This window comes from Leptopilina boulardi, unplaced genomic scaffold, assembly GCF_019393585.1.
Source record: "Leptopilina boulardi isolate dan_hultmark-lab unplaced genomic scaffold, ZJU_Lbou_2.1 LbouV2_213, whole genome shotgun sequence".
In the NCBI taxonomy this organism is placed as follows: Eukaryota; Metazoa; Arthropoda; class Insecta; order Hymenoptera; family Figitidae; genus Leptopilina; species Leptopilina boulardi.
Window position 1 is genome coordinate 3,327,754 of NW_026137767.1, and position 26,481 is coordinate 3,354,234.

Below are 26,481 nucleotides of genomic sequence, written 5' to 3' on the forward strand. Positions count from 1 at the left end.
ATATAGAATTATTATTATTAATGCAATTTGCGTAATATTCTAACAGTCAAATATTTTATTATAATACTTTTAAAACTTTTTTAATATAATTCGTATTTTTCTTAAAATAAAATTTCAGTTTTTTAAATGACTATACCAATTTTTGTTGATATTATATCATAATTTTTTTAACATTTCTCGATTACCATAATTTGTAATTAACTATAATAAAATAAATATCAAAATATATGTAAATTTAATTTTATTATTTCAAATATTTTGTAATATTTTTAAAAGAAAATTGTTAAATTAAAATAATAATTCATAATCAGTCATTTTTACAAACATTTTCTCTTAAAAATTTTTTTCCATTACTATTATTATTATAATAATACATATTGCAAACTGAAAATATTTTATTAAAAAAAAAATTGTATAAAGAAATAAATTTTTTACCTCATTTGAAAAATTTATATATCTACAGAAAATAATATTGTATTATAAATTAAATTTAAATAATGAAATAAAATTTATAAACAAATTTGAAAGAAATAAACTATTTATTATTAAATTATAAAAAAGGTTCAATATTTATCTCTAGAACTGAACAAGGTAAATTCAATTCGAATTTTGATATAACGTTTGGATGAAGAACTCCCATTTTACCAATTGTCTTACCATAAGCTATAATTTCTGCACAACGTTGTGGGAAAAAAGTTGGATCTAAAAAGAAATTCAACATTATTAAAAATATTTAGTAATTCTATGAAAATTACATAATATAGAGTTTAACGTGAACATTTTCTGGCATTTATTCAAATATTTTTTAACAGGTTTGTTTTTAAATCTGGGATAAATTTTTCGAAATGTTTTTATTTAAAAAATAGTCCATATTTACCATCGGCTGCTCGCAAATAATAACCACTATTATCTTTATTAATATCCCAGGAAATTTCAAGTTGATTCATCACTCTGTCAAGAAGTCCATGAATAATTTCAAATCCTGCCGATTTATTGCAATAGAGAGCACAAAGATGCCTTTCATTTCGAGCACCAACTTCAGTTTCATTGTCACGGATCACAACATCCGAAACTTCAAATAATTTATGTGGTAAAGGCATTTTTTTATTTGCAGCAGCAGTTTTCAAAATACCCGGCAAAAGTGTTGTTCTTGCAACCTATTATTTGAAAAATTCAATAATATAGTTTAAATTCTAACAAAGAAAATAATAAATGAATAGTATCAAACAATAATGTAATTTTACTTGAAATTCGAGTGTTTTTGGATTTGATATATGAACAGCAGGAATGTTTTTCAAATCGTGACCCAATTTTTCTGATATATCATCACGTGAACACTGTAAAAGATAAATAAGATTTTGAAAAAAAACCATATACAAAAAAAGAAGTAATTTGTAAAAATAATTTACATTTTTAAATTCTTACCAAAGAAAAAGTTAAGGCCTCAGTAAATCCAGCACAAGCCAATTCCTGACGAATTTGATCTGTTAATTTATTCAATGGTAACTGAAAGTTAATTATAGTTTTAATACTTTTTTTCTAATTAGTTGCTTAGATATAAAAAATACATTTTAAAATAAGTAATACCTCTCCTGCAATTGTCATAGTTTTCGGTAAAGTCTTTTTTATCTTATTATAGCCGTAAGCAATTGCAACATCTTCGTAAATATCACAGGAATGAATAACATCATGTCGTGTAGGTGGAATTTCAACTAATAATTCATTGCCCTTTTCAATTTCTGCCTTTAAGTACATCCTTGATAATAATTTTGCAACTTCGTCTGGAGTTTGTCTAGTTTCAAAACAAAAAAATATTTTTTTAAAATTTTGTCTAAAAAACGCCTCTGCTTTTCTCGTTTCATCTCGATCGTTCTTTAGAACGTAAAGTGGGACAAAAACGACAAAGGGAATCAAAATTATATAAATTAAAAAAAATAATAAAAAATTTTTCCAACTTTTTCTTAATTTGAAATAAAACTTTTTTTTCTAAATATTTTAAATTTTCTCTTTTGGATGATAAACTGTAACCTGAAACTATTTTTCAATTTTAAATTTATTATAATTATAATTATAATTTTGTGAAATGATTTTTTTCAACTACTGAGTGATTTAGGGTGAACGAGGATTTTTGAAAATAAATATTTAGTAATTTACATACTCGACGCCAATATATCGTGCTGCTTTTTCACTATTTACTTTTTCTGTTCTGTATTTTAAATCAGGATAGTAAAATGTTTGTCCATCAGGATAAACCACCTCAACTGTTTCTGCAACATACTTTTCGGAACAGTAGTAACTAAAAGCTGTTACAATCGTGTCAACAGCTATTCGTGCCTGTAAATAAAATTATTTTTATTATTTACGTATATTTATTCATACACATATTTGCATAAATATATACATATTTTATTATTTACATATACATATATTTACATGTAATAAAATGGATATTTACTATTTTATTATTATAATAAAAAATAACATATATAATAAAATGTCATAATTATTTTGGAATTTAACAAATCTATTTTTACTAGATAAGATCTAAATGTAAATCACAATATATAAATAGTTTTATAAAAAAATTTTTAGAAAATAAAAGTAAAAATTAACGTTTATAATAAATTTAAAAAAAAGACAAAAATATATGAATGGAAAAAAACTTATTTTAAACATTTTAATTAAATGTAGAAAAATTTTTTCCATTTAAAAAAATTTTCTGTACATTCTTTTTTTGGGAGGTAAATTTTCACAAATTCTCATTTTTAACACTTAAGAAATTTGAAATCCTTTTAAAATAATGGAATGGAAACATTTGATACAAATTGAATTTTATCTGATACAATTTAATTAATATTAAAATATTAATAATTTTTTATTATTTGAAAATTGAAAAATTTAGTTTTTGAAAATATTGTTCTGCAATATTATTTAATTTCCAAGTCGTATAAGTTATAATAATAAAACTTTCATTACAGTAATTGATTATTTTCAGTAACGCTCTTAATTATAAGATCATTGCTTGTTTAATTAGATTAATTTTTTTAATAGATAAATATTTTTAAAAAAATACAATTTTCAATGCTTATCTATAAAAATTGTAAATTTCTCCGAAAATGATAAACATTTTTGTACCGTTTTTAGATCTATTTTAATAGTATTTCTTTAATACGCAATTTGATTATATTTCACAATCATTTACAAATTACAAATCGTAAAAGTTTGAAAAAATTAAGACAATTCTACAGCTTAAAAATAATTTTTAAGAATCAAATCAAACAAATACTCTCGAGTTTACCCGTTTATTTGTAAATAAATAAAAAGTTCAATAAATTATTTATAAAGATTACAATTTTTAAATGTGTTTAAGAAAAATTGTTTTCAAAAGTTTTTAAATATAATTTCTACATAAATTTTTTTTTTTTAAATAGAAGGTACCACAAGTTCATTAAAAATGATCAAAAAACAATTTTTAAAAAATGTGTATTAAAGGCCGTATTTCAAGCTTACAAATGCATTTAAAAAAAAATTATTGGGCCAATAAGAAATACAAAATAGAAATAAAAAAAAATAATTATAATACTTTTTGATATTATGAGAATTTAAAAATATTGTTTTTTAATTTATGATAAATATTATGAAAGTATATAATAATTATATACTTTAAAATAAGGTAGATCTATTCACTGCGTATCTTATTAAAAAAAAATTTATTTATATTTCCTTTTTTAAAAGAGGATTAATATTAGTATTTAAAAAAAAGAAAACTTAAAATAAAACTAAAGATTAAATTTGATAAAATTCGTTTTTACCTTTGTAAGATCAGTAGCAGTGCATTCGATGAAAATATTTTTTGTATTAAGAGTAATTTTACTATGATCTCCATTAATAATCGGTGGTAATGACAATACTACGCCTTTACTGTCATAAATCACAGGATACACAGGACTATCTCTGATAATTGGTAAGAATTGTTTTAATTGCGCGTGATTCTAAAAATTATTAGCATACAATTAAAATTAGAAAATATATAGATTCTATTTTCATCATAAAATACATTTCCAGGATTGCCACAAAAAATGTTATTTTGTTTTTTCCTGATTTCAAGTCAGAATTAAAATTTTTTTTCCCGACCCTAATGAAAATATTACAAGAGGTTTTTAATTATAAAAAAAATTAAGACAATAATTTTTAGCAGCAAAAGTTTGAATTAAAAATTTCAAAAATTATAATTTTAATAACATTTTTATAAATTTGATATTTTTCCAGTACTTTTCATAAAATTCCCTCACCCGTGGCAACACTGATTTCGTATTTATGAAATAACTTACAGAATAGAGTTCCATGATACCATTTCCGGTATACTCTTTATCTCCATTGAGAGGTTTGAATGAAATTTCTTCAGGTGATTTTGCGTCATAAATAAATGGTCCTTGTATTGTATCTAAATCGTGTGTGCCAATCGATACAAGACTACGTTTTCGGCCAATATTTTGATGTAATTTATCTTGTAGATCAATGAAGCTATTGTAAGCATCTTGAGTGAAAGTCACATTTCTCAAAACTGCAGCCACCAAATGTTCCCTCACTTGTAAACACTATTAAGTATTTAATAATACGGTAGAACTCTATTTTTCCGAATTCATATTATACATTGATATTGAAAATGTAAGTTCAATTTAAGAATAAATAAATAATTATATTACTTGAAATATGAGAAATATTAATTCAAAAACTTTTAAACTTTTTTCTTAAAAAAAATGTAACAGGTTTATACTTACTGATTTTTTCATAACGATCTTTTGCATTCCATTTTTCGGCCTAATGCTTTGGTAACGAGGTAAAGGTATTCTGAAATGATACAATAAATTTGGTAATTTGTAAATTAAAGAAAGGAGGCCTCAAATCGCAGATTTAAAACATTCAAATGTCTAGGAATTTTTATTAATTAATAATTATTAAATGATAAATTATTTATTGAAATTTAAAGCAAAAAACTACAAAGAGTATTTACTTATGTACATATATGTATATTGAAACTTTTTCAAACAGGGAAAATAAAAAAACAATTGGAAATTTTTAAAATAAAATTGTTCAATTATATTATTATCCTGTTAAAAATTGGAAGATTGAAAAATTGAAAATTCAATAACTTTTCATAAAAATGAAAATATAAAAATATATACATACTTTTCTTGAAACACCAGAAGTCCCGACACTAAACCTTCCAAGCTCAATAAATCATATCGATTGGCAGGAATATCAATTTTATAAATTATTTCTTCCGATGCACCATCACTTTGTTCTGAGCCTTGTTCTTTTGCTATCATTTGCTTTTCCGATGTCTACAAAAAAAAATATTTCATAACAATTTTCAGAACATAGCGTTCGGTAAGAAATTTAAAAAAAAACGAACTATTTTATAATTTTTTAAAATATATTGTTGATTGTTCCAATCATAAAAGAAGAATACAAAAAAATTGAAAATAAAAAGGGAGGAAAATTTTGTAAAAAGTTTAATTATTTTTCCTACTGGATTAAATAATTAGAGAAATTTTTTATTGTAACTTTTTATAATGTAACGAAATTTTATTTTTTCAATATATCAAAAAATTTCAAAAATAAGTTGGTAAAATCTTAAACGTAAGTTTTTAGATGTTCAATTTCTCTACGGATCGAATAAATAAATTGTAAATACATGTTTGTAATTATTAAAATAATTTTTAAATCAGATATTATATTCTCAAATTTTCAAAACTTGGAAGAAATCTGCGAATATGTCAGAATAGTCGAAAAAAAATTAAAGAGCGGAATATTTGTTTGTAAAAACTCTGTATTGAGTATACAATGAAATAAATTATTATTATAATTTTCAAAACTTATAGGTATAGAAAAAAATAAGGGTAACAACAAAATTGGAAAAAAAAAATTTTGCAGATTTAAAAACTATGTGAAAATTAAAAACTACCTATTATGAAAAATTCATTAACTCCGTTCAAAAGAAAAAAAAAATTTAATTTAAAATTGATCTTGAGAAAAAATTTTTAAAATTCTAAATTTTTGCTTTCATATTGTAGAAATGTTTTTGAAAAAACTCTTAATCAAATTAATAATAATGATAATTTCTTGATTATTTTATAATATTTCTTACCACTTCATCTAATTCCAAACCAAATTGAAAACATAGATTTTGAAATTCATCATCAGCTACAATAGAGAAACAAAACATAAATTACATTAATTTTACACATTAATTTATATTACAAATTTACTGATGCAATAATTGATAACATAAGAAAAATTAAATCATTAATATAATAACCAAATATAATTTTTGTGAAAAGTAATAAAAAAAAGTCAAAAGGTTTTAATGAAATTGACAGTGACGGTTTAATTTCATGTAAAATTTACTGTTTTTTAAATTGATATTTAACAATTAATTTAAAAAATCTGGTAAAGAACTATAGACATATGTAAAAAAAAATTGAAAACAATTGTAAAACTTACTGTAAGTTTTTCCCAGTTCTTTAAATAGAAGATCTCGTTTAACACCAATTGTAGGCATGTTAAATTATATATTTATAATTACAACCGAATAATAAAAAGACAACTTTTTTCCTTATAAATAAACCAAAATTCGAAGAAATGGAATTACAATAAGTTAACTTTCTTAGGTTAAAAAGGTTAAAAACCATGCGATTTGATGATGCACATTACACGCACCTGATTACATGCAATTATCAAGGTCTCGTCACGAGCAGGTAAAAATAAATCATCCAATCAGAGCTCAGTGCTCTAGTAATGGCCATATTGGATACGATTTCAAATTACAAACAGAAACAAGGAAAGCAAAAAAAGTTATGTAGTAATTAATATTTTGAAATATATTCAAATTTGCAATTTAGGATTGAATTTCAATGTCAAATTTTAATTTTTTTTAAAATAATTTTTACTATTAACGGATGTGAAAAGACCTTTATAAGTGTCATATTTCGGACGTTTCACCTTACTTGAAAATATCTATCTCTTTGTCTAACACATGGAAAAAGAAAGATAGGTTCTCGCAATCTACAATGGGAGTTTGCATTCTAGATATATTAAAGTTCAGTGGTTTTTATCATGCTTTAAATGAAAAAATAAATAAACAATGTTAGCAAGAATATTTTTGCACAATTGTGTCAAAAAAAATGTTTACAGCATTTTTATAAAACCTATTTACACTTTACAAAATAATTTCACCAGTGCAGTACATAGTAAACCTCAATATTTATTGAATAAACAAATTCCTAACCTATACACAGTGAAAAGATTAAGACACAAAAAGAACAAGTCTGAACCGGTAATATTTAGTTTTGATTTATTCAAATTACTATTATTTTAAATTCACTTTATTTATGTCATTCGTGACATAAAAAACTATAAATTGATTGTTGTAAATTTGTAATAGAATTTGGAACTTTTTTTAACAGTAACTTCGAACGCATTATTTTTTTATTAATTATTTGTGGTGAAAATAAGTAGTAATTATTACCCTCTGTGTTAGTTAAAAATTTTATTTATTAGTTAAAATTGTTAAAATAAAGTTTAACTTGTTAAAGATCGATACAACATATGAAGATGAGAACAAAAATGATGATGATTTATCCGATCAAATTGAATCTTATGAAAAACTTCACAATAGAACTGTTCCTTCGTTACGCTTAGATACTGTTCTTAAAACATGTTTAGGTGTAGGACGCAGGTAAATATATGTTTTTTATTTTGTGAGTTAAAACAAAATTTTCTGTATATTTATGTATATTATTGGCTATTGTCAATCAATTTTTATATTTCGAATGCGTTATTTTTTTCTTTCAGTAAGATAGATACGGATTTTTACGAAAGTAAAATTCGTATAAATGGAAATAAAGCTTTAAAAAAGAATGTAGAGGTAATGATAAAAAATTATGTAAGAGATCATTTAAAAATTAGTTAAGAATTTAAAACAATGTCAAAATATCTTATGAATAGGCTTCACAGGCTATTCCCTATTTTCCCTAAAAAGTCTCCTTTTTCATTTTTAGTCCCTAAAAGCATTCTATTTGGAAAATTTTTCCTAAATGCCGTATATTTTTTGCAAAAATTTGTTGAAATAGATCAAGAAATTCAAGAATAATAAAATTCATCGTAAAAAATTGAGAAAAGTTATTGAATTTTTTTTACCAAAGTCAGTTGTTTTAAAAAGTTCCAAAAAATTGAAAAAAAATTCTTATCTAATTTTGAATGGTTCCTAAAAATATATTTTCTTGATACTTTTTTTTTCTTAACATACATACAAAAGGTATTCAAAAATTTCCCATTTTTCTGAAGATAAAATATTACATTTCTTTTAATTATTAAAAATCATTATTTAAAAAAATTGGAACTATTTGGATACCTAGCATAAAAATGGAAACTAAAAATATAATTTCCTTTTTTCTTTTTTACTAAAGGTTCACGATGGCGATGAACTTGATGTATTTATTGATGTAAGTCCAGATAATCCAAATTTCATAATTGTTAGCCGAGTGAAAATTGTAGCAACAAGTGTATTGCAAAATGGTTTTAAAGTGTCATTTGTTAGGGATAAAGCATTACTAATTGAAAATTATAGATAACAAATTTTCTTTTAAAAATTAATTGTAATAAACATTCTTTATTATAAAAGTATAAAATTATTTTACAAATTATAGATAAACATAATAGCAATTAATTGATTAATGAAAAAAAATATGAAATAATTTCTTATAAAATGTAATAAAAATAAAATCATATTTAAATTTATTTAAGACGAATTCCTGAAAGATTAAATTCCTAAAAATCAAAATCCTATTAAGATTTCGCTACTTCTCGTAATACGTGTATTGACTGAAAAAAATAAATTTTTTTTACTTTTCTTGAAATTCAAAAATATTAATTAAAATAATTAAAAATAGTAAATTATATTTATCTTACATATGAAACTGCCAAGACTCCTTTTTTGGACAACAATTGTAGATTACTGATTACTTGTTCCACGTCGAATGACGTCTTAATAATCTAAAAAATACAATTTTTCTTTAAATTTTTCTATCGTACAAAAAAAATATTGTTAAATAATTTATAAAGTACCTTTAAAACATTATTCTTTTGATCGTCATTTAAAAATGGTAAAAGTATCACTGCAAATTGTGCTTGTTTTGAATCGAAACAATACTGTATTACATCGTCGAACTTCAATTTATTCACCACAGGACAAGAATGCAGGAGTCTTAAAATTCTTGTGCAATCTTCTATTTGCTTTGAACTTGGATTTATATCTATTTTTCGGAAAGTATCGGATATTATTAATTGCCATCCTGATAGGTATCCTGTACAATTAGTTACATGACTTAATGTTGCGACCATTGGCAAAAATGTTTCTAATTCTTTCACCTGTAAAATATAATTAATATTTAAATAATAATCCACTATTTAAAAACAATTTTTCGAGAATTGTTTCTATGCCTGTGAAATTTGACTACAAATAACAGAGTAGTAAGAAAAGTCAGGGAAAAAATATTTTTCACATGAAAATTTGGAAAATTGAACAAATTTACAGAAAAAATAATTTATTAATTTAAAAAGAATTTTATTTAACATTCCTGAACTTATATTAATTTATAGAAAATACACAATTACAGTTATTCACGCAAGTTGTAATTTATCAAAATTTTTCATCGGTTTAAAAATTATTTAGGACAAATTTCAATAAATGTAAATTTAAATTAGTTAAAGCATTTATTATGATTAAAATTATAAAATAGTAATTAATTTAATTTGACTTAATTTAACTCTTAAATCAAATAAAAATTTGAATAAATAAAAATTCTGTGAAGTGAATTTTCGGTTATATAAAAATTTTTTAATATAGAAAATCATTTTGATGAAAATTCTACAAAATAAAAATTCGGCTCAAAAATAATTATGACAAATGAAATTCCATAAAATGAAAATTTTAACTAATGATTTTTACAACATATTCATGCCTCCCGTTTAATTTCCAAAAAATATGAAACTTTTCTTTTTAATAAGAAAAAGATGTAAAAATAATCTCACCATTAGTAAATTGGCCATTTGATTCAAAGTAGTATTCCACAAGTGATAATCCTCTATATTAAAATCTATGCAAATGTGTAAAATTAGTGAAAGCAGTAATGGTGTATGTAATTGTGCAGTCAACAGCATTTGTACAAGTTCATGTTTTGAACAATTTTCAAAACTGCTAATATTGTATCTCAAACCAACATTTTCCAATTCGTTTAAATAGTACAAAGACATCATATATTTCCTGCAAAATATTTACATTATTATTAATATAAAACAGAATGAAAATAAGAAATTTCCAATAATAATAACCTAATAGATTTTATGTCACGGTGAGTTAATTCTTCTAGAGAATCCGTGTTCATAATAGTATGCAAAACTTGTAAGGCACGATAACGAATTCCTGGTCCAAAATTCTTCTGATTTTCATTAAATGAAATATTCATCAAAAAATGAGCTGAATTCATGACATCATCTCGATTAAGAATGTAAGAGGCTCTGTAATAGATTTTTAATTTTTTTTTAAATCTTTAAAAATAGCTGTAAATTCCAATTATAATTTCAATTTATTTTAAATGTTAAATTTTTTTTTGTACTGATACCTTAGTAAATTATCGTCTGAAATTGATTGTGCATCTCTACTTATTGATTTTGCATTAAATATTTCTGTAGCACTATCGTTCATTCTCGTATCCTTGACATTAGGATGAAGCCACTCTAAAAGTAAATCAGAGCGAAGCATCACCATATTGATATTAAAAAGTTTCCCCAATGAATCTGCCGCAGAATTAATATCAGGCCTATTTGAAGTTGCAGCTTTATATCTTAGAGGAATACTTTCATTCATATAAATTTCTCGAATCAATTTTTCTGGATATAAAATCAAACTCAAATAATGCTCCTGTCCCAGTCCATGTGTATAGAGGATATGTTTTGAAGTGAATTGATGATATTTGTCTTTGATTTTCTGAAATTATATATTACTACTTTAATAATAATTAGTTATATATGTTCTAAATAATAATATTTATTTATTTATTACAATAATGCGCAATTAAACAAGAATTTTATTAAAAATCTTTCTATCATAAATTTAATTTTTTCCTTAAAGTCTCTTTTTTTCTACAAATTTTTATTTTATTTTTACGAGTATGTTAATGAATTTAAATATTTCTGTAATTCTTACCACGAGCAAATCCCTTCCATTCCATGTAGTGGTGGTATCTTCAATTGGAACACTACAATCTTCTTGCCACAATTTTGCCATTCTGTAGCATTCTTGGGCAGCAGCAACTTGATCAGCGCCCGGAGGTGTGTGATTGGCAACATAATATAAAACTGCCGTTGCATATTCAAGTGATTTCTCTCCTTTCATTGAATTAATACATTCTTTCATTTCTTTCAACAGACCACTATGCTTTGGATAGAGAGACCATTCAGAATTATTTTCAGATCTTCCACTATTTCCAATTTGAGCAACAGAACCTCTAATCGCTAATGTACAAATAAGATCACTCTCTAAATTTAGAATAGGCGCAATTTCCAGCCATTTATTGTATGTCTTTAAATTTAGTTCAGGTTCTAAAAAATATCATCAATAATTTTCAAAATGTAAAATTAACATCATCTTAATTTGAAAGAGGAATTATTTCGAAGGTATCAATTTTACGAAATGAAAAGAAATTTAAGAAAATTTTTAATATTTATTGTATAAATATAAAAATTGTATAAAATATAAATTTAATGTATATATGAGATGCTAAAAACCGTTAGTTGTTCGAATAGAAAAGTTAAAAAAAAACATACAAAACAACAAAAGTGTAAGACAATTTTATTTTACAAATTTTTTTTTTATATTTATCAAAAAAAGGAAAAAAAGTGCAAAGAAAATTTAAAAGTTTCGTATTTAAAAGTATTTTATGTTTCGTAAGTTTTTGTTTAATTAAATGATTCTACTTTTTTTTCAATTTATGGATAAAAATCGCTAAAATATTTCCTATTGGCTGAACAACTAATAATTTTCAGCACCTCATACACTTTAAACTCAAATTTTATAGTAAAATATAAAAAATTTCATAAAATTCTTTTCATTTCGTAATCTTGATACCTTCGAAATAATTCCTGGAAAGTATTATAATTTTTTTTAAATTAGTCGACGAAGATTTTCAAATATTTAAAATTTACGTTTTTGGTGTTGAAATTTTCTAAAACTTACTGATTAATTGCCACTGATCGACACTTGGTATGAATGGAAATCTCCATTTAGATATAAGAGGCAAATTACAGTTCTCCGGATTGTTTTGAGCCCAATGGTCTTTTTCAAATTTAGTCGGTTCTCTAAAAAAAAAGTACATTTTTTTATTTACTTATTTTTTATTATTGTTTTATCTCAATTATTAAAACATTTGAACTAATTATAAGTTTAAAATGCATTTCTTACCCGATACGTGTATAATTTTGTAAAAAATAAAAAAGATTCATTCTTTCTGTATTTTTATTATCTAAGAGATCCATAATAATAAGAAATACCTCGTAATAATAACAGTTTATCTAAAAAAAAAAAATGAAATCAATAAAATTATTTAAGTTTTAATAAAAAAAAAAGAATATTTTAATTTGAAATTTTGTTTACTTCAGATTCTATTGGTGAAATATACTGCATCAAACAACTTTTGTCTTCAAGTTTAGAAACAATATTTTTGCATTTTGTTTCGAGTTTTTTAATTTCATTTTCGTCGATTTGTAAACCTTTAAAAGAATAATTTTTTTTTTCTAATAAATTCAGCACATCTAATTGAGAAAATTTTAATAAAATAAAACTAACTTACCAGTTATTTCATTAATTGTTGGACTCCAGTTTTTTAATGAAATTTTTAAATACAATAGCAAGCAATCATTTAAATAAAAATCGAAATCCTGACAAAATTCTTCAATTAATTCCGTGGAAAATTCTTTTTTTGAACACATAACGCGTTTCAAAATATCACGTCTACTCTCAATGGAACTGTTAAACATTTCTGTAAATTTTATAAGTTTTTTTTTATTTTTATTTCAACAATAAAATTAAGAATATAGTCATTTTAAAATATATAAAATGACAAAAAATTTAAAAACAAAAAACCTTTGTATGAAATTCCATAAGGTATTAATTTTTTTGACCAGTAATGTAATATTCTATTTTTGTAGTACTGCCCACGAGCATCACTCTTCAGTAGATAACAATATTCCCAACCAAGATGAGATATTGTTCGATGTTGATTATAATGTGTTTGATAGTTGCAACTAAATAAAAGAAATAATTAATATTTTTCTAAATGTTATGAAAAACTATTGTATTGAAATTTTACTATGCATTAAAGTATGTTATGATTTATTTATGCTTACGATTTAAGTTCATTTGAAAACCATTGGGAACTTTCATTCTCGGTGAGCATAAAATGACAAACCAATCCTAATTGCAAATCAAATGATGGATTGCTGATAACTTTTTGCAGAAGAGAAAGTAAATAATTATTCATAGCATTTTCTACTTCTAAATTTTGTTCTTCCTTGAATGCAAAACAACAGTTGAAAAGCAATGTTTTAATAATTTTTAAAACAGAATAATCCAAATGTTCCATTTGAAGTGTATCTAAATCTTTTTTCCACTTAATTAACAATTGATCTATTTGACTCTAAAACAACATTACAGTTATATACATATATAAATTATAATATAAAAATGATACAAAAATTATTCAAAGAAAATTAATTATTTTTTTATACCTCTTGCATGGAAGGATCAAAGTTTTCCTTGCAGATAATATCTCCCGTTGCGGCTAAATAAATAACAAAAATAAAGAGCATTAATTATATATAAATTTTTCAATGTTAATAAACAAATTTTGTTACTATAATCTTTATACCTCTGCATAGAAAATAAATTTTCATTGAATTTTGAAAAAGTCGTAATACATTTAATTTTGAAAAGACTGGTGTATCTGAATAAATTGTATATAATTTCCATTGTGGTAATATTCTTGAATTGTAAATTGAATCTAATTCATTCATTTTTGAACAACAACTTTCCATGTAAGTTGTGATCCAAGGGTACAAAGCTAAATTGCTTTGCAACTCAGCTGAAATTAAAGATTTTTTTGTTTAATGTTTTCATTTAAATTAAATGCATTGAATATTTTTACCATTTTTTTTTAATTCTTCATTTTTATATTATTTGTTTGTTTATAAAGTAAACAAATTCTCTAAATCTTATATGTTAAAATAATAATAAATTACTTATACTCACTGCTGTGACATAAATTTATCGATGAGACACATAAATCATAAATTCTGTTTGATATTTCATAATTACTTTGATTACTTAGCATAGAAGTTAAGCAAATTCTTTGTACATATGCAGTATTGTAATCATTCAATTTGTTCATTTCTTCAGATGCAAGTCTAATAAAGAAAAGATTGTTTATTCTAAATAAAATGTTTAGGGAGTATTACAAAAATAAAAAAATTATTATCCCTATAAAGTAATAAATAAAGACAGAAAATTAAAAAAATGTTGCATTTAAATAAAATTTTAATATAGAACTTTACCTCACATAAATAATTATTCCCATCTTGTAAAATATTTTCGAATAATTTAAAATAGCTTTTAAAAGTTCAGAATATTAACAGATTTTATATAAATAAATATAATGTTGGTAATATTATAGGTAATTTCTAAAATATACAATAATTTTGTGACACTTACAGAACTTTATGATGCAACATTGACATCTGTTCCATTCTTTCATCCAAAAGACTTTCCACCATTAATGTTGGTGCATTTAGTAAATTTGCGACTTGACGTGCATTTTTACAAACCAATGGAATCCAATTTTTATAATCTTCATTATTAATATCTTCAAACAAATTAACTATTTTTATTAAAAATTCAAAATTAATATTTTGATTTTGAAACTGTAAGTAATTGCAAAAATGAATTATATAATCAAATTTCGACTAATTAATATATTATACTTTACCTTTTGTTTCTTCATGGATATAATTCCCTAAAATTTCTTCTTTTTGTTTATGATATTGAAAAACAGAAACATTGATGTTAAAATTTTTCCTTAAATTATAAAGAGCCTTCACGTGTTGTATATTCAAAAGAGTTTCATCAAAATTTGCTGAACAAGATTTTGTGCATTTTAAAATCTCTTTTAATTTACTTTCAATTACATTTAAAACTTCTATGAAATATTTTAACGAGTCGTTGACAACCTATAAGAAAATAATAAATTAAAATTTTACAAAATCTTGAAAAATTTTTAATATAAAATAAAAACTTATCAACACTACAAATATGAAAAAAAAAAATATATTTACCATTAAAGGATTCATTGCATAATTAATTAGTTGTTTGCAACATTGTAAAGCAACATCGTCTTCTAAACTGTTAATTATATCTATTGCTCTCGAAACATCACTGTAAAATAAGAAAAATTAATTTTTCTGCAAAAAAGAATTTACCATTGCGCTTTATATTACAAGAATTTACCCGTTTTGTAAACATTTATTGATTGCAGAATATAATCCAGAAATTCTTATATAATGATTAGTTTTAGTTAATTCCAAAATATCTTTAATCATATTTGCATCGGCTTTTTTAATAATGCAATTAATCAATTTCTGCAAATAAACAAATCAATTAAATATCAGTAAAAAAAATTACGGAATCAATTTATAATGACAAATTTTTATAGTAAAAGAGTAATTGAAAAACAAATATTAACATTGCTCAAGGTGACGTCTTCGAAACCATATTTCTTGAGAATAAGCTTAACGGGAATAGAATTTTTTTCTATTCTAATTTTCGATACTAAAGCATGATCATAGAGACAATTTTCTTCTGCAAGCAAATCCATTGTAGCGCTCCATGGAACTGGAGCTGCTTTCAATACGTCTAAAACTAATTGCAGCCGATTCTGAAAAAATGTCATTTTCTATTATTATTTATAAAAAATTAATATTTATTTTTAAAAAAATTGCCTTTATTTATTAAATTACTTATTATTTATCTTATTTGTTTTATTTCACAGAAAAAAAATTTGTCTGGAACAGCGAAAGGTTTCACTAAAATAGTAAAAATTTTAAATGGAACAATTAAAACTTTTGTTGTTCCAGGTAAATTTTTTTTTTCCGTGTTAATAAATATTAAAATAGTTTCTAAATATTTATATATATAGAACCTGAATGTTGTGAATAAATTTTATGACTATAGCGACTCGTTTCTCCCAAGGTGCTTCTTCCAAAAAGCGCCAATCTTTCGAATTTCTTAAAGTTTTCTGTAACATATTTATTTACATGTAATTCTCTTCTTTTTTGTTTATTTTTTTATAATTAAAATTTTAGGAAATTCAAATAACTGACCTGGATAAAGAGAGAAAAAACGTGATCATTTTTTAAATCACGATGATTTAACATATATTGATGAACAAAATTTTTGATAAAACCATGCATTTCTTCTACATGTACTTTGTTTAATAGTAAATGAATTAATTCCGTGGGATCATCCATATAAGTATCCAAAGGAACAATTATTCTGTTTAATAAAAAAAATTAATAATTTATTTAATTGTTTATTATTGTTATTAAGGGGTCGTTGACATATCACGTGATACATTTTTTAGGTATTTTGAACCCCCTCCCACCCCTGCGTGATACTTTTTCTATTGTTAAAAAATTAAATTCCCATGGACTTTGATAGTTTGCCTACCCCCCTCTTTCCCCTAAAGATATCACGTGATATATGGATGACCCCTTAATAAACAAATACATACTAGCGAAACAATTGTGTTTAATTATTTCAAAAAAAAAGTTTAATTAGTCATAATTTCGCCAGGAATTCAGAGTTTATTGCAATTTTTAAATAGCAATATATTTTTTAAGAAGAAGAAAAAATTTAAAAAAAAAATAACTAAATTTATGTAATAAAAATATATTATAACCTGTAATTTTCCTTTAGTTGTAAAAGATCAGTTAGCGCTTGAACAATTGTTATTAGCCGCTGTAAAGGAGAATTTTTTTCAGCATACTGTTGATAGAGTAATGAACACTGATGAGTTTTTTCAATATTAAGAACTTGAATGAATTCATTCACAAAATCTAAACCAATTTGAGGCCACAAATTTCGATGTAATTTTTCCAATTGATTTGTTTTTCTACAACTCCATGAAACAATGGCCGATAAAAAATTCGGCTGAACCGATAATAAACTCGGAACAAAATGTTTAAGCCACGGCCAAAGTTCACAAATTGGTGTTTTTTCTGAAATTGATTCCAATAGTAAGGACACTTCTTTCAGGGTTAAATCTTTTACTAAATTCAAACAGTGCTGAACCCATATAAGAGATGCTGCTTCTAAATTATTCTAAATCAAAATTTATAATTTTCTCATATTAATATGTAATAATTTCAAGAAAGTTGTGAAACAAATATAACTTACATGTGCCAGATATCTAATACATTCTTTTATTAAATCGCTTTGTGAAAATCGTAACCATTCATTCACCATTTCCTCTTCGCTTTCATTAGAATTTTCATTTATTTTTCGAATTATTTCGAATGTTTCAAGTTTATGCAGTGTATTACTTACTACAGAAAGTAAATTTGATAGTTCCTTATTATCACTTGATTCCTGTATATTAATTAAATGAAAAAAAAAATTATGTAACTTTGATATAAATCATTATTATTATTATTATTTTAAAATATGTGTAATACCTGAATGCATTGAAGAATTCTTTGACGTGCATATAATAATAATTTTTTCATTTGACTGTAATTTGACATTAAGACATTATTACAACAATTGGAGACAAATTTTACATCACTTATATTGTTTAATGTTTCGATAAATTCATCTAAATCAATTTGTTCGGTATTGCCTCTTGCCCAGGGACTTGATTGATTTACAAAAAATGCTGCCTTTGCACAGTAAATAGATTCTTTATTTAAATTATAATTATCGGCAAAACACTCAGCTTCTTTAAATTTCCCCCTTTTCAATAATCGCCCCAAACGAAGCTCAGGCATACTTTCCACAAGTGCTTTTACTCGTACTGATTTTATATTTTTTGATAAATTTGTTATACTTTCCATATAAATGATATTTTCCGTCAAAGAACCATTACATTCCACTAAATAAGTTGAACTTGGAACTGATATTTGAAATTTTGTTTGAAAATCTGTAAATTGTTTTTATTTATAATGATAATTAATCTAACGAGATGAATCTTTTTTAAAAAAATAGTTTTTTAATAGTGTACTTAGGATTCAAATATGTATATAAAATATTATTCATTACTTCTCAATTATCTTTTTTTTTTCTTGTATTTGTTCTTATTCATTGATTTCAAATTTATTTCAAATCATATTATAAAATCATATTATGAAATCTGTTTAATTTTCTCCTCAAATTATGTAACTATTTACTATACTAGTAAACAAAAAAGAAAAAATAATATAAATTTTTTAAATTATTTTAGACAATAAATTTTGATGAGAAAATCGATAGGATTAACATAAAATAATTTTATGAATACTGTAAATGCATGTATAGTGTTATATTTACCAGGATAAGATACATATTCTAAAGAAGTTGTTTCAGCTCCATTCAAGGGTTCTCTCAAAATTATCAGATGAAGGTGATCATTAATATGATCTTGTTGGATCAAAAAATCAGTTACAGGACCATCATAAACTTTTTTTGCGAGCAGAGTCCATGGACACACTACGCTCAAAGATTTGTCTGATTGAAGACCCAGCAGGACCCTATTAGTGTTTAATTAGTAATTTTCGATTCAAACAATTCTAGGAAGAAAGAATAGTTTATTTGTTCATAAAATTGTATAACAAAACTTTCACCTTTCAGTAATACGTTCTAGATATCTTCTTTAAGACAATTTTAATGAAATAATCATCTAAATCCAGTTATGCGAATAAAAAATGTTATTTTTTAATATAATTAATAATAAAAGTCAAATAAAAAATATTCTTAAATGATCAAAACTATTATTTACAAGCAAAATTGATCAATTTTTTATTTTAAATATAAAAATTAGCTAAAAACTATTTTCATTTTTTATTTAAAAAATTTTACAATAACTTCTTGATTTTTTTTTTTACCAAAGTCGGAATAATTTGCATTAGAGGTAATTTTTTTATATATTAATTATTATTTATTTATCTAAAATGAATCAAGATAAAAGTTTGTCCTTCATTACATGAAATGAAAAAAAGTCAATTTATCTAGAAAAGATGAATCATTTAATTCTAAGAAGTAAATTGTGAAATTATTCGTTAATTCAAGAGCGGAATTAATTTTCAATCGTTTCAAAAGAATGATAAAATTAATTATTCGATACGATTATTTAGTTTATTCATTGAAGTACTCGGCGTTGAAAATCTCTTGATTAGTAAAAATTTAATAGCAATTCAATACAGTATAATAACACTTTTTTAAATCTATTCAGTTTAAATTCTAATTCTCTCTTGTCAACATGTTGGGAACAAATTATTTTCTTATTTTTACATTTTTGTCAACTTTCCTGCTTATGGTAATGACTTTTAATTAATTTAATAATCTCAATTTTATTATTTAATTTCTATTATTTAATAATATGTAATATAATTTCTTTAAAATTTTAAGAATTAATTTGACATAATTTCAAAAGTTGTAAAATTAATTTTTTATCTTTAGATTAATTCTCAATCAGATACAAGTGATGATGGATCTTTATCGTATTTAAACAAATACAATCCACATTCAATTAAACAAAATGATAAACTTTTAAAACTAATTCTTAATTATGCATTATTAACATCTGATAGACTTGACACATTAAGACAAAAATACTTTGAAGATCAACTTAATAATTTAAGAGAAACTCAAACTCTCTATGAATCGAATTATTTGGAACCAAAAATAATGGAGATTTTATTAACAAAAAAAGAAAATCAAAATTCTATTACATCAACAACTTCAACAACTTTACAATAATTATAATAATATTTCGGTATATCTTCTTTTAATATATGTGTCCTGACGCGGTGAAAGGGACCTTATGGTCCAATTGCAAATTGTACTTTAAATGTTCATAATAAAAAATGAATTGAACAAAATAATTTCTAATTTTTGGAAATCAAATTATTTGAGTTGCTCTTTCATTTCCAAAAACTAGAAATTATTTTGTTCAATTCATTTTTTTATTATGAACATTCAAAAGTACAATTTGCTATTATACCATAAGGTCCCTTTCACCGCGTCAGGACACATATGTAATATATTTTTGCACTATTCGACGTTAATTTTGTAATTTACTCTAATCTGTACAGGGTCAAAATTTCCCAAACGGATCACCTAAAACTCAATAATTTATTTTTAAACCGAGAATATGATTTTTTAACTACTTATAGGGTAAAAAAATGTTTCTGAAATTTTCAAGTCAAAAAAAAAATTTTTGTTAAAGTTATTAAGAATTGAAATTTTTAGCACTCTTAAATTAAATAATTTTTTTCTCGAGTTCTAATTAACCAAATTAAAAAAAAAAATGGGTTTTCTTCGTAATGAAATGGAGTATTCAAAAAAATATATTTTTTTTATTTAATTTTTTATAGTTTTTTATATTATTTGTTTATAAAATGTTAATAACAAATAGTCTTCCCAATGTCCTAACAAAAAAAGAAAGATTGTTTTCTATTGTTTAAACGTCTCCGAATATAAAACTGTTTAGAAAAAAATGAAACGTTTAAGCAATAGAAAACAATTTTTTTTTCTTAAAACATTGGGAAGACTATTTGTTATTAACATTTTATAAACAAATAATGTAAAAAAACTATTAAAAATTAAAATTTTTTTTAAAAAAATTATTTTTGAATACTCCATTTTATGACGAAGAAAGCCCATATTTTTTATTTGGTTAATGAGAACTCAAGAAAAAAATTAATTAATTTAAGAGTACTAAAAATTTCAATTCTTAATAACTTTAACAAAAAAATTTTTTTTATTTGAAAATTTCAGAAACATTTTTTTACCCTATAAGGAGTTAAAAAATCATATTCTCGGTTTAAAAATAAATTATTGGGTTTCAGGTGACCCGTTTGGGAAATTCTGACCCTACATTTAACATTTTTTAGAACTAAATAAATTATAATTAATTGCATTTTATCTGCATAGTTTTTATTTTTAAAAAAGACTTGAATTATCAGTTAAGAAATAAATGCGGTTTTTTGGTTATAAGATAAATTTTTTTTTCTTATTGTTCATGACAATAAAAATAATAAAATTTTAATTACTCTGTAAAAAGAATGTTGAGCTATTATTAAAATAATTCTGAGATGATGCACTATTAAATAAAGAAACATTTTTTTAAATCAATTTTTTTTTACGCATAAATTATTATTTGAACCCTTAAATAAAACTCGGAATACGTCCTAAAATAATGCATATTAATTTTCATGGAGTTTTAAAAAAGTCGCGAAACTCAATTTAGATGATTATTTTCTGAAATTGACGTTTACATATTATAAATTTTTAATCTTAAATCTAATGATCAGGGTATCCATAAAAAAAAATTCCCTGACCTTTTATTCCTTTCCTATAAAAAATTTTTAATTTGTAAACTTTATTTATCGACACTTAAAAAAATGACGGGAGAATTTTTTGTATAATGTATGAAAGAGGCTTTGTTTCTATAAGAGTAAAACAGTTGTGTAAAAAAATCCAAGAATCAAGTATTAATAAAACACAACACATACCTTTGATTCTTCAAAAATTTAGCATCAATATATTGAAAAGGTAAATCTTCTAGTAAACTGTAACATTCACTGGGCCACATTAATGTTTTTCTGCCAACCATTAGCACTGAAGTGTCATTGTTGTTTAAGGTGTCAACACTTACTTGAGAAACCTAAAATTTAATTTTAATTTATACATTAACTATCAAAATTAAACGCGAGCAAGCGTTATAAGAAATTAAAATTAATATTATCAATAATAATTTTAATTTATTAAAAAATTATTACTTATTAAATGATAATAATGAAAATTATATGTTTATATAATTAATATTTAAAAGAATTGAAACGAAGCTAAAGTACGCAACGTTTATCAACAAAAACATTTTTTTTTAAATTTAAATATTACGTCTAAATTACATATATGAGACGCCGGATATTATAACGATACATAAAATTTCTACAGCGGTATTCGTTGGCCCCTGGCACCTTAAAAATCAATTTAAAAAAAAAAAATTTTCAAATTACTACTTTGTACGAAATTTCCTGGCTCATCTTTTTTCTTTTTATAAATTTTTTTGTATTTGTAACAGTTTTTGAGAAAAGAGCAAAAAACTAAATTTTTCTTAAAATCACTTTCAATTAAAATTTTCATTGTAATTCGTTATAAAATGTAAAGTTCTAAATACTTTTATATACAGTTTACAAGATTTATAGTTTAAACTATCCTTTGAATGATCCTTAATAATAATTAATTTTTAATTTTTAAAAAATTATTAATTTTTTTGTTGCTCAGTGCTGCAAGGCTTTATATTTTTCAAAAGCTTCATTTATCTAGGGAATTTTCTCTGAGGATAAACTTCCTCTGAATAAAATGTTTATTAATAATAAAAAAATGTTTATTAAAATAAAACTTTACAGAAATCTTTATTGTGTATCAATAAACATTTTATTCAGAGGAAATTTGTCTTCAAGGAAAATTCCCTACATAAACGAAGCGTTTGAAAAATATAAAGCCCTATTCTAACACTAAGCAACAAAAAAATTAATAACTTTTTTTCTAATTAAAAAATGAAGAATTATTATTAAGGATCATTTAAAGTATAGTTTAAACTATATTTCCTGTAAATTGTATATAAAAGTATTCAGAACTTTACATTTTATTATAATAATAATTATTTTTAAAAATTGATCTTTAAGGTACCAGGGGCCAACGAATACGGCTGTAGAAATTTTATGTGTCGTTATAATATCCGGCGGCTCATATTTAACATAGGCGGAATATTTATCTGAAAAATGCTTTAAATATTCCGCCTACAATAAATATATGTAGGTAATTTAGACTCAATATACAACTTTAAAAAAAAATTTCGCTGATAAACGTCGTGTACTTCATACTTTTTTGAAATTGAATTTGGAATTTTAAAGAAACTAATTCCGAAATTTGAAAACATAATTATACAACTTTGGCAAAAATGAGAAAAAGAATTTTCAAAATTTGACACAAATTTGACACGTCATAACATTATAATTCAAAAAACACGTGAAATCAGAAAAGACCAACTTCAAGTTAGGACAGAAGGACAGACCAAGCATTTTATTATATAATAATAATAATTATTAATATTTACATATATCCAAATGCAAATCCAAATGCAAATTGTTGATTTTTCAAAAGTTAATAATTCCTTAATATAATACCGCAAAAAGTTTTGAATAACTAGAACTTTTCATTTTAGAAAATGTAAAAACTTATATAAAACGTTTAAACTAAAATTATTCAAAAAGAAATAAAGTAATAATTTATATCCAAAATTTCCCAATAAATCAATCGATATGTTTTTACAAATTCTATTAGCTGGTTATTATAGTTTTGACATGATATAATGATTTTTAAGCAAATATTTTAAAAAGTAATGTTTTTAAAACTTTTTGATTTTTAAAAGAAAATAACTTTGGATAAAATGTTAGTGGAATATTCACCATATTAAAAGATCCACTCTGAATCTTAGAATATACAAAATTGAATTGCAAAATATATTAAGTATAACTGTTCAAAAAAATATTTTAAATATATAACTTTTTCTTTGAAAGAATGTGTTTTTTATTTTTTATTCTAAGAATAAATTGTCAACGAACCTTGTTTTTCGTGAAACCGCTAAATACATTTTGGCATTTGATACTTTGTATCGCTTCACAAACAGCTTGTTCATTATTTTCAATGAGACATTTGTGAACGATTTCGTCACGAAATCCTGAAATCCTGTATTAATAAATGAGAATTTTAATTATATGATTTAGAGATTCAATTGAAGAGTAGTGCAGAATATTGTACTAAAATAACAAAAAAATAAACCAAAGATTAATTAAAAATAGATCAAATTTAATCGGTAGCAAAAGACTTCTAAATTTTAAACACAAGTCAATTAAAATTTGGACAAATTGAAATTCGAGTAATATGAAATTTTAATCAATTAAAATTTAGATAAATTAAAATTCGGATAATTTGAAACTTAAATTGATTAATCTTTAGATACAATGAATTTTCGTTAATTTTAAGTTTTTCGATTCGTTTAAGTTTGCATTTGATTGAAATTTTAATTAAAAAATTTGCTTTGGTCAATAGAAATTAGAATTGACTGAAAATTGAAATTTAAATTGAATTTAAAATTTGTTCAAGTAATACAATTTAATTATATTGAAATTTTTATTGATTAAAATTTGATAATTCAAATTTAGATAAATTGAATTTTTGATTGATTGAATTGATGGTTGATTATAATTAGAATAAATTTAAATTTAGATCGATTGCAATTTTAATCAATAAATTCTTCAATTAAATTTAGATTTATCGAAATATGGCCTAAATAATTTTTAAATCCAAAAAAGGTACTCTGAAATTAAATGTATTAAATTATTATTTTTTTTTTTTTTGATAAGTAAAAGATTATCTAGATGGAAAGCAAAAATTAATTTAAATATGTAGTTGATCACAACAGAAAACTTGAAGTGTTTACCAAAGATAATTTTAAATAAATTGTTATTTAATTTAAAAACATTTGTTAAAGACTAGGAACGATCGATTTACTTTATTTAAATAATTAAAATTTTAAAAATATCTGAATATAAATTATAAAGTAAAATCATTCTTTACTTGCTTTAGAAACAATAAATACAAGTTTCTTTGCAAAAGAATTTTGACTTTAAATTTTATTTTATTTAAAAAGGAACCCTTTTATCCATTCTGTATATTTAAATTTGAAATAAATTTTTTTAACCTGAATAAATACACATGTAAGTGTTTTTGTATATAATAAACACAATAAAAGAAATTATCAGATTAAAATTATCTCTAGAATTATTTTCAAAATGATAATTTAATTATTTCTATTATTATTGCCCTCGATTTGATGATATTTGCATATCGTTTTTCCCGAATATCTTGTTTTGCGATTGCCACAAGTCGTTTTGTAAAGGTATTCTTTCTTCCTCTAAAGCGTCAGTTTTAAAAATCTTCGTCTTAATGTTTGTGAAGATGGTTGAGATTTTTAATGCTCTTTGGATCGAATGATATATTTTTTTTCTCTCTTTATCGTCATTTGTGTATTTATATTCTTATGTATATTTATATTATTTTTGTCTTACTGCTTCTTGTATTTTTTCTTTTTTTGGTATGATATTATTTTTGTGAATGGACCATTGGGTCTAAATAAATAAAAAAAAAATCTATTCTATTTAATTTATAATATATATTAAAAAAGATTTACCTAAATATACTTCCATTTTCAGAAACAACAATAATATCTAATGTTTCCTTATATTCTGTAAATATCTTCAAGATTTTATTCTCTTGATTTTGTATCTCAAAAATGTTTCTAAAAAAATTAAAAATGATAAGTAAATACATTTTTTTTAGTAAATTAAGATATTTTTTTGTATTTCTTACTTGGAAAATACCAGCTTTCCTTTACTAGGTAAATGTAAACAATGAAGAAATCCACTGGCAAGAGCAATGAATAGAAAATATCCATCTTTAGAAAGAGTGTAACTCGTTATTAATGAATCAAAACTGCTACTGATTGTTATTACTTTACAGCTTTCATCATTAAAAATTGTTATTGACTTATCTAAAGCAACACAAACTTTTGAATGTTGAATAGTTGCAATTACATTTGGATTGTCAATAACCTAAAAATACGTATGTAATATACACATACAATAAAATGAAAATAATTATATTAATTAAAAAGTATAAATAAATTATTATGATAATGTAATTGAAGAAAATGATTTTTGTTTTGTAAATAACCTCTCGATCAGGTTGAATTTCAGCTAGAGTAAAAGACTCATAAATAGATCCATTTGTTTCAGCAAAAGCCCTAGTGCCAAAATTCGCAGTTTCATCATCTGCATCAAATCCTGCATACACTGTTGTCCACAAAGCCATAATAGTAGTAAATAATAAACAATTACTTATACATAATGACAGTTAAAAACAAATAGCAGAAAGCCGTTGACAAACTTCGAATTTTGAATCGCAAGAAAAAAGTAAACTAATATCTTTGGGGCGAAATCACATGAAGAATTATTGGTTTGGGAAATTTCTGAATATTATCCAATCAA

General features: G+C 23.1%; 3 protein-coding genes across 4 annotated transcripts; 1 reads left to right on the forward strand and 2 right to left on the reverse strand.

Moving 5' to 3' along the window:
• Positions 1-520: 520 nt before the first annotated feature.
• Positions 521-6,741, reverse strand: LOC127278904 (phenylalanine--tRNA ligase beta subunit). Its single transcript, XM_051300847.1, has 12 exons — positions 6,508-6,741; positions 6,152-6,207; positions 5,191-5,345; positions 4,782-4,851; positions 4,332-4,598; positions 3,813-3,992; positions 2,159-2,334; positions 1,588-1,792; positions 1,426-1,506; positions 1,245-1,337; positions 878-1,157; positions 521-702 (listed from the first exon to the last, which is right to left on the reverse strand). The coding sequence occupies exons 1-12, from the start codon at positions 6,563-6,565 to the stop codon at positions 551-553; spliced, it is 1,773 nt and encodes a 590-aa protein (XP_051156804.1). The 5' UTR covers positions 6,566-6,741; the 3' UTR covers positions 521-550.
• A 337-nt stretch (positions 6,742-7,078) lies between these two features.
• On the forward strand, positions 7,079-8,802 carry LOC127278892 (mitochondrial transcription rescue factor 1). Its single transcript, XM_051300828.1, has 4 exons — positions 7,079-7,339; positions 7,599-7,741; positions 7,858-7,930; positions 8,472-8,802. The coding sequence occupies exons 1-4, from the start codon at positions 7,148-7,150 to the stop codon at positions 8,634-8,636; spliced, it is 573 nt and encodes a 190-aa protein (XP_051156785.1). The 5' UTR covers positions 7,079-7,147; the 3' UTR covers positions 8,637-8,802.
• Positions 8,641-26,403, reverse strand: LOC127278891 (kinetochore-associated protein 1). 2 transcript variants are annotated; one of them, XM_051300826.1, is made up of 32 exons: positions 26,168-26,403; positions 25,805-26,046; positions 25,626-25,733; positions 23,998-24,121; positions 21,880-22,031; positions 18,695-18,894; positions 17,845-18,308; positions 17,567-17,758; positions 17,070-17,491; positions 16,492-16,663; positions 16,311-16,406; positions 15,855-16,046; positions 15,620-15,750; positions 15,448-15,547; positions 15,102-15,342; positions 14,828-14,978; positions 14,369-14,523; positions 13,989-14,201; positions 13,849-13,901; positions 13,468-13,757; positions 13,205-13,365; positions 12,912-13,100; positions 12,716-12,831; positions 12,524-12,633; positions 12,299-12,420; positions 11,270-11,664; positions 10,686-11,050; positions 10,396-10,581; positions 10,096-10,327; positions 9,130-9,432; positions 8,974-9,057; positions 8,641-8,886 (listed from the first exon to the last, which is right to left on the reverse strand). In XM_051300826.1, the coding sequence occupies exons 1-32, from the start codon at positions 26,303-26,305 to the stop codon at positions 8,851-8,853; spliced, it is 6,135 nt and encodes a 2,044-aa protein (XP_051156783.1). In that variant the 5' UTR covers positions 26,306-26,403; the 3' UTR covers positions 8,641-8,850. The 2 variants fall into 2 exon arrangements, with proteins under 2 accessions (XP_051156783.1, XP_051156782.1); XM_051300825.1 differs by having other exon boundaries at positions 14,828-14,993.
• Between the last annotated feature and the right edge of the window lie 78 nt (positions 26,404-26,481).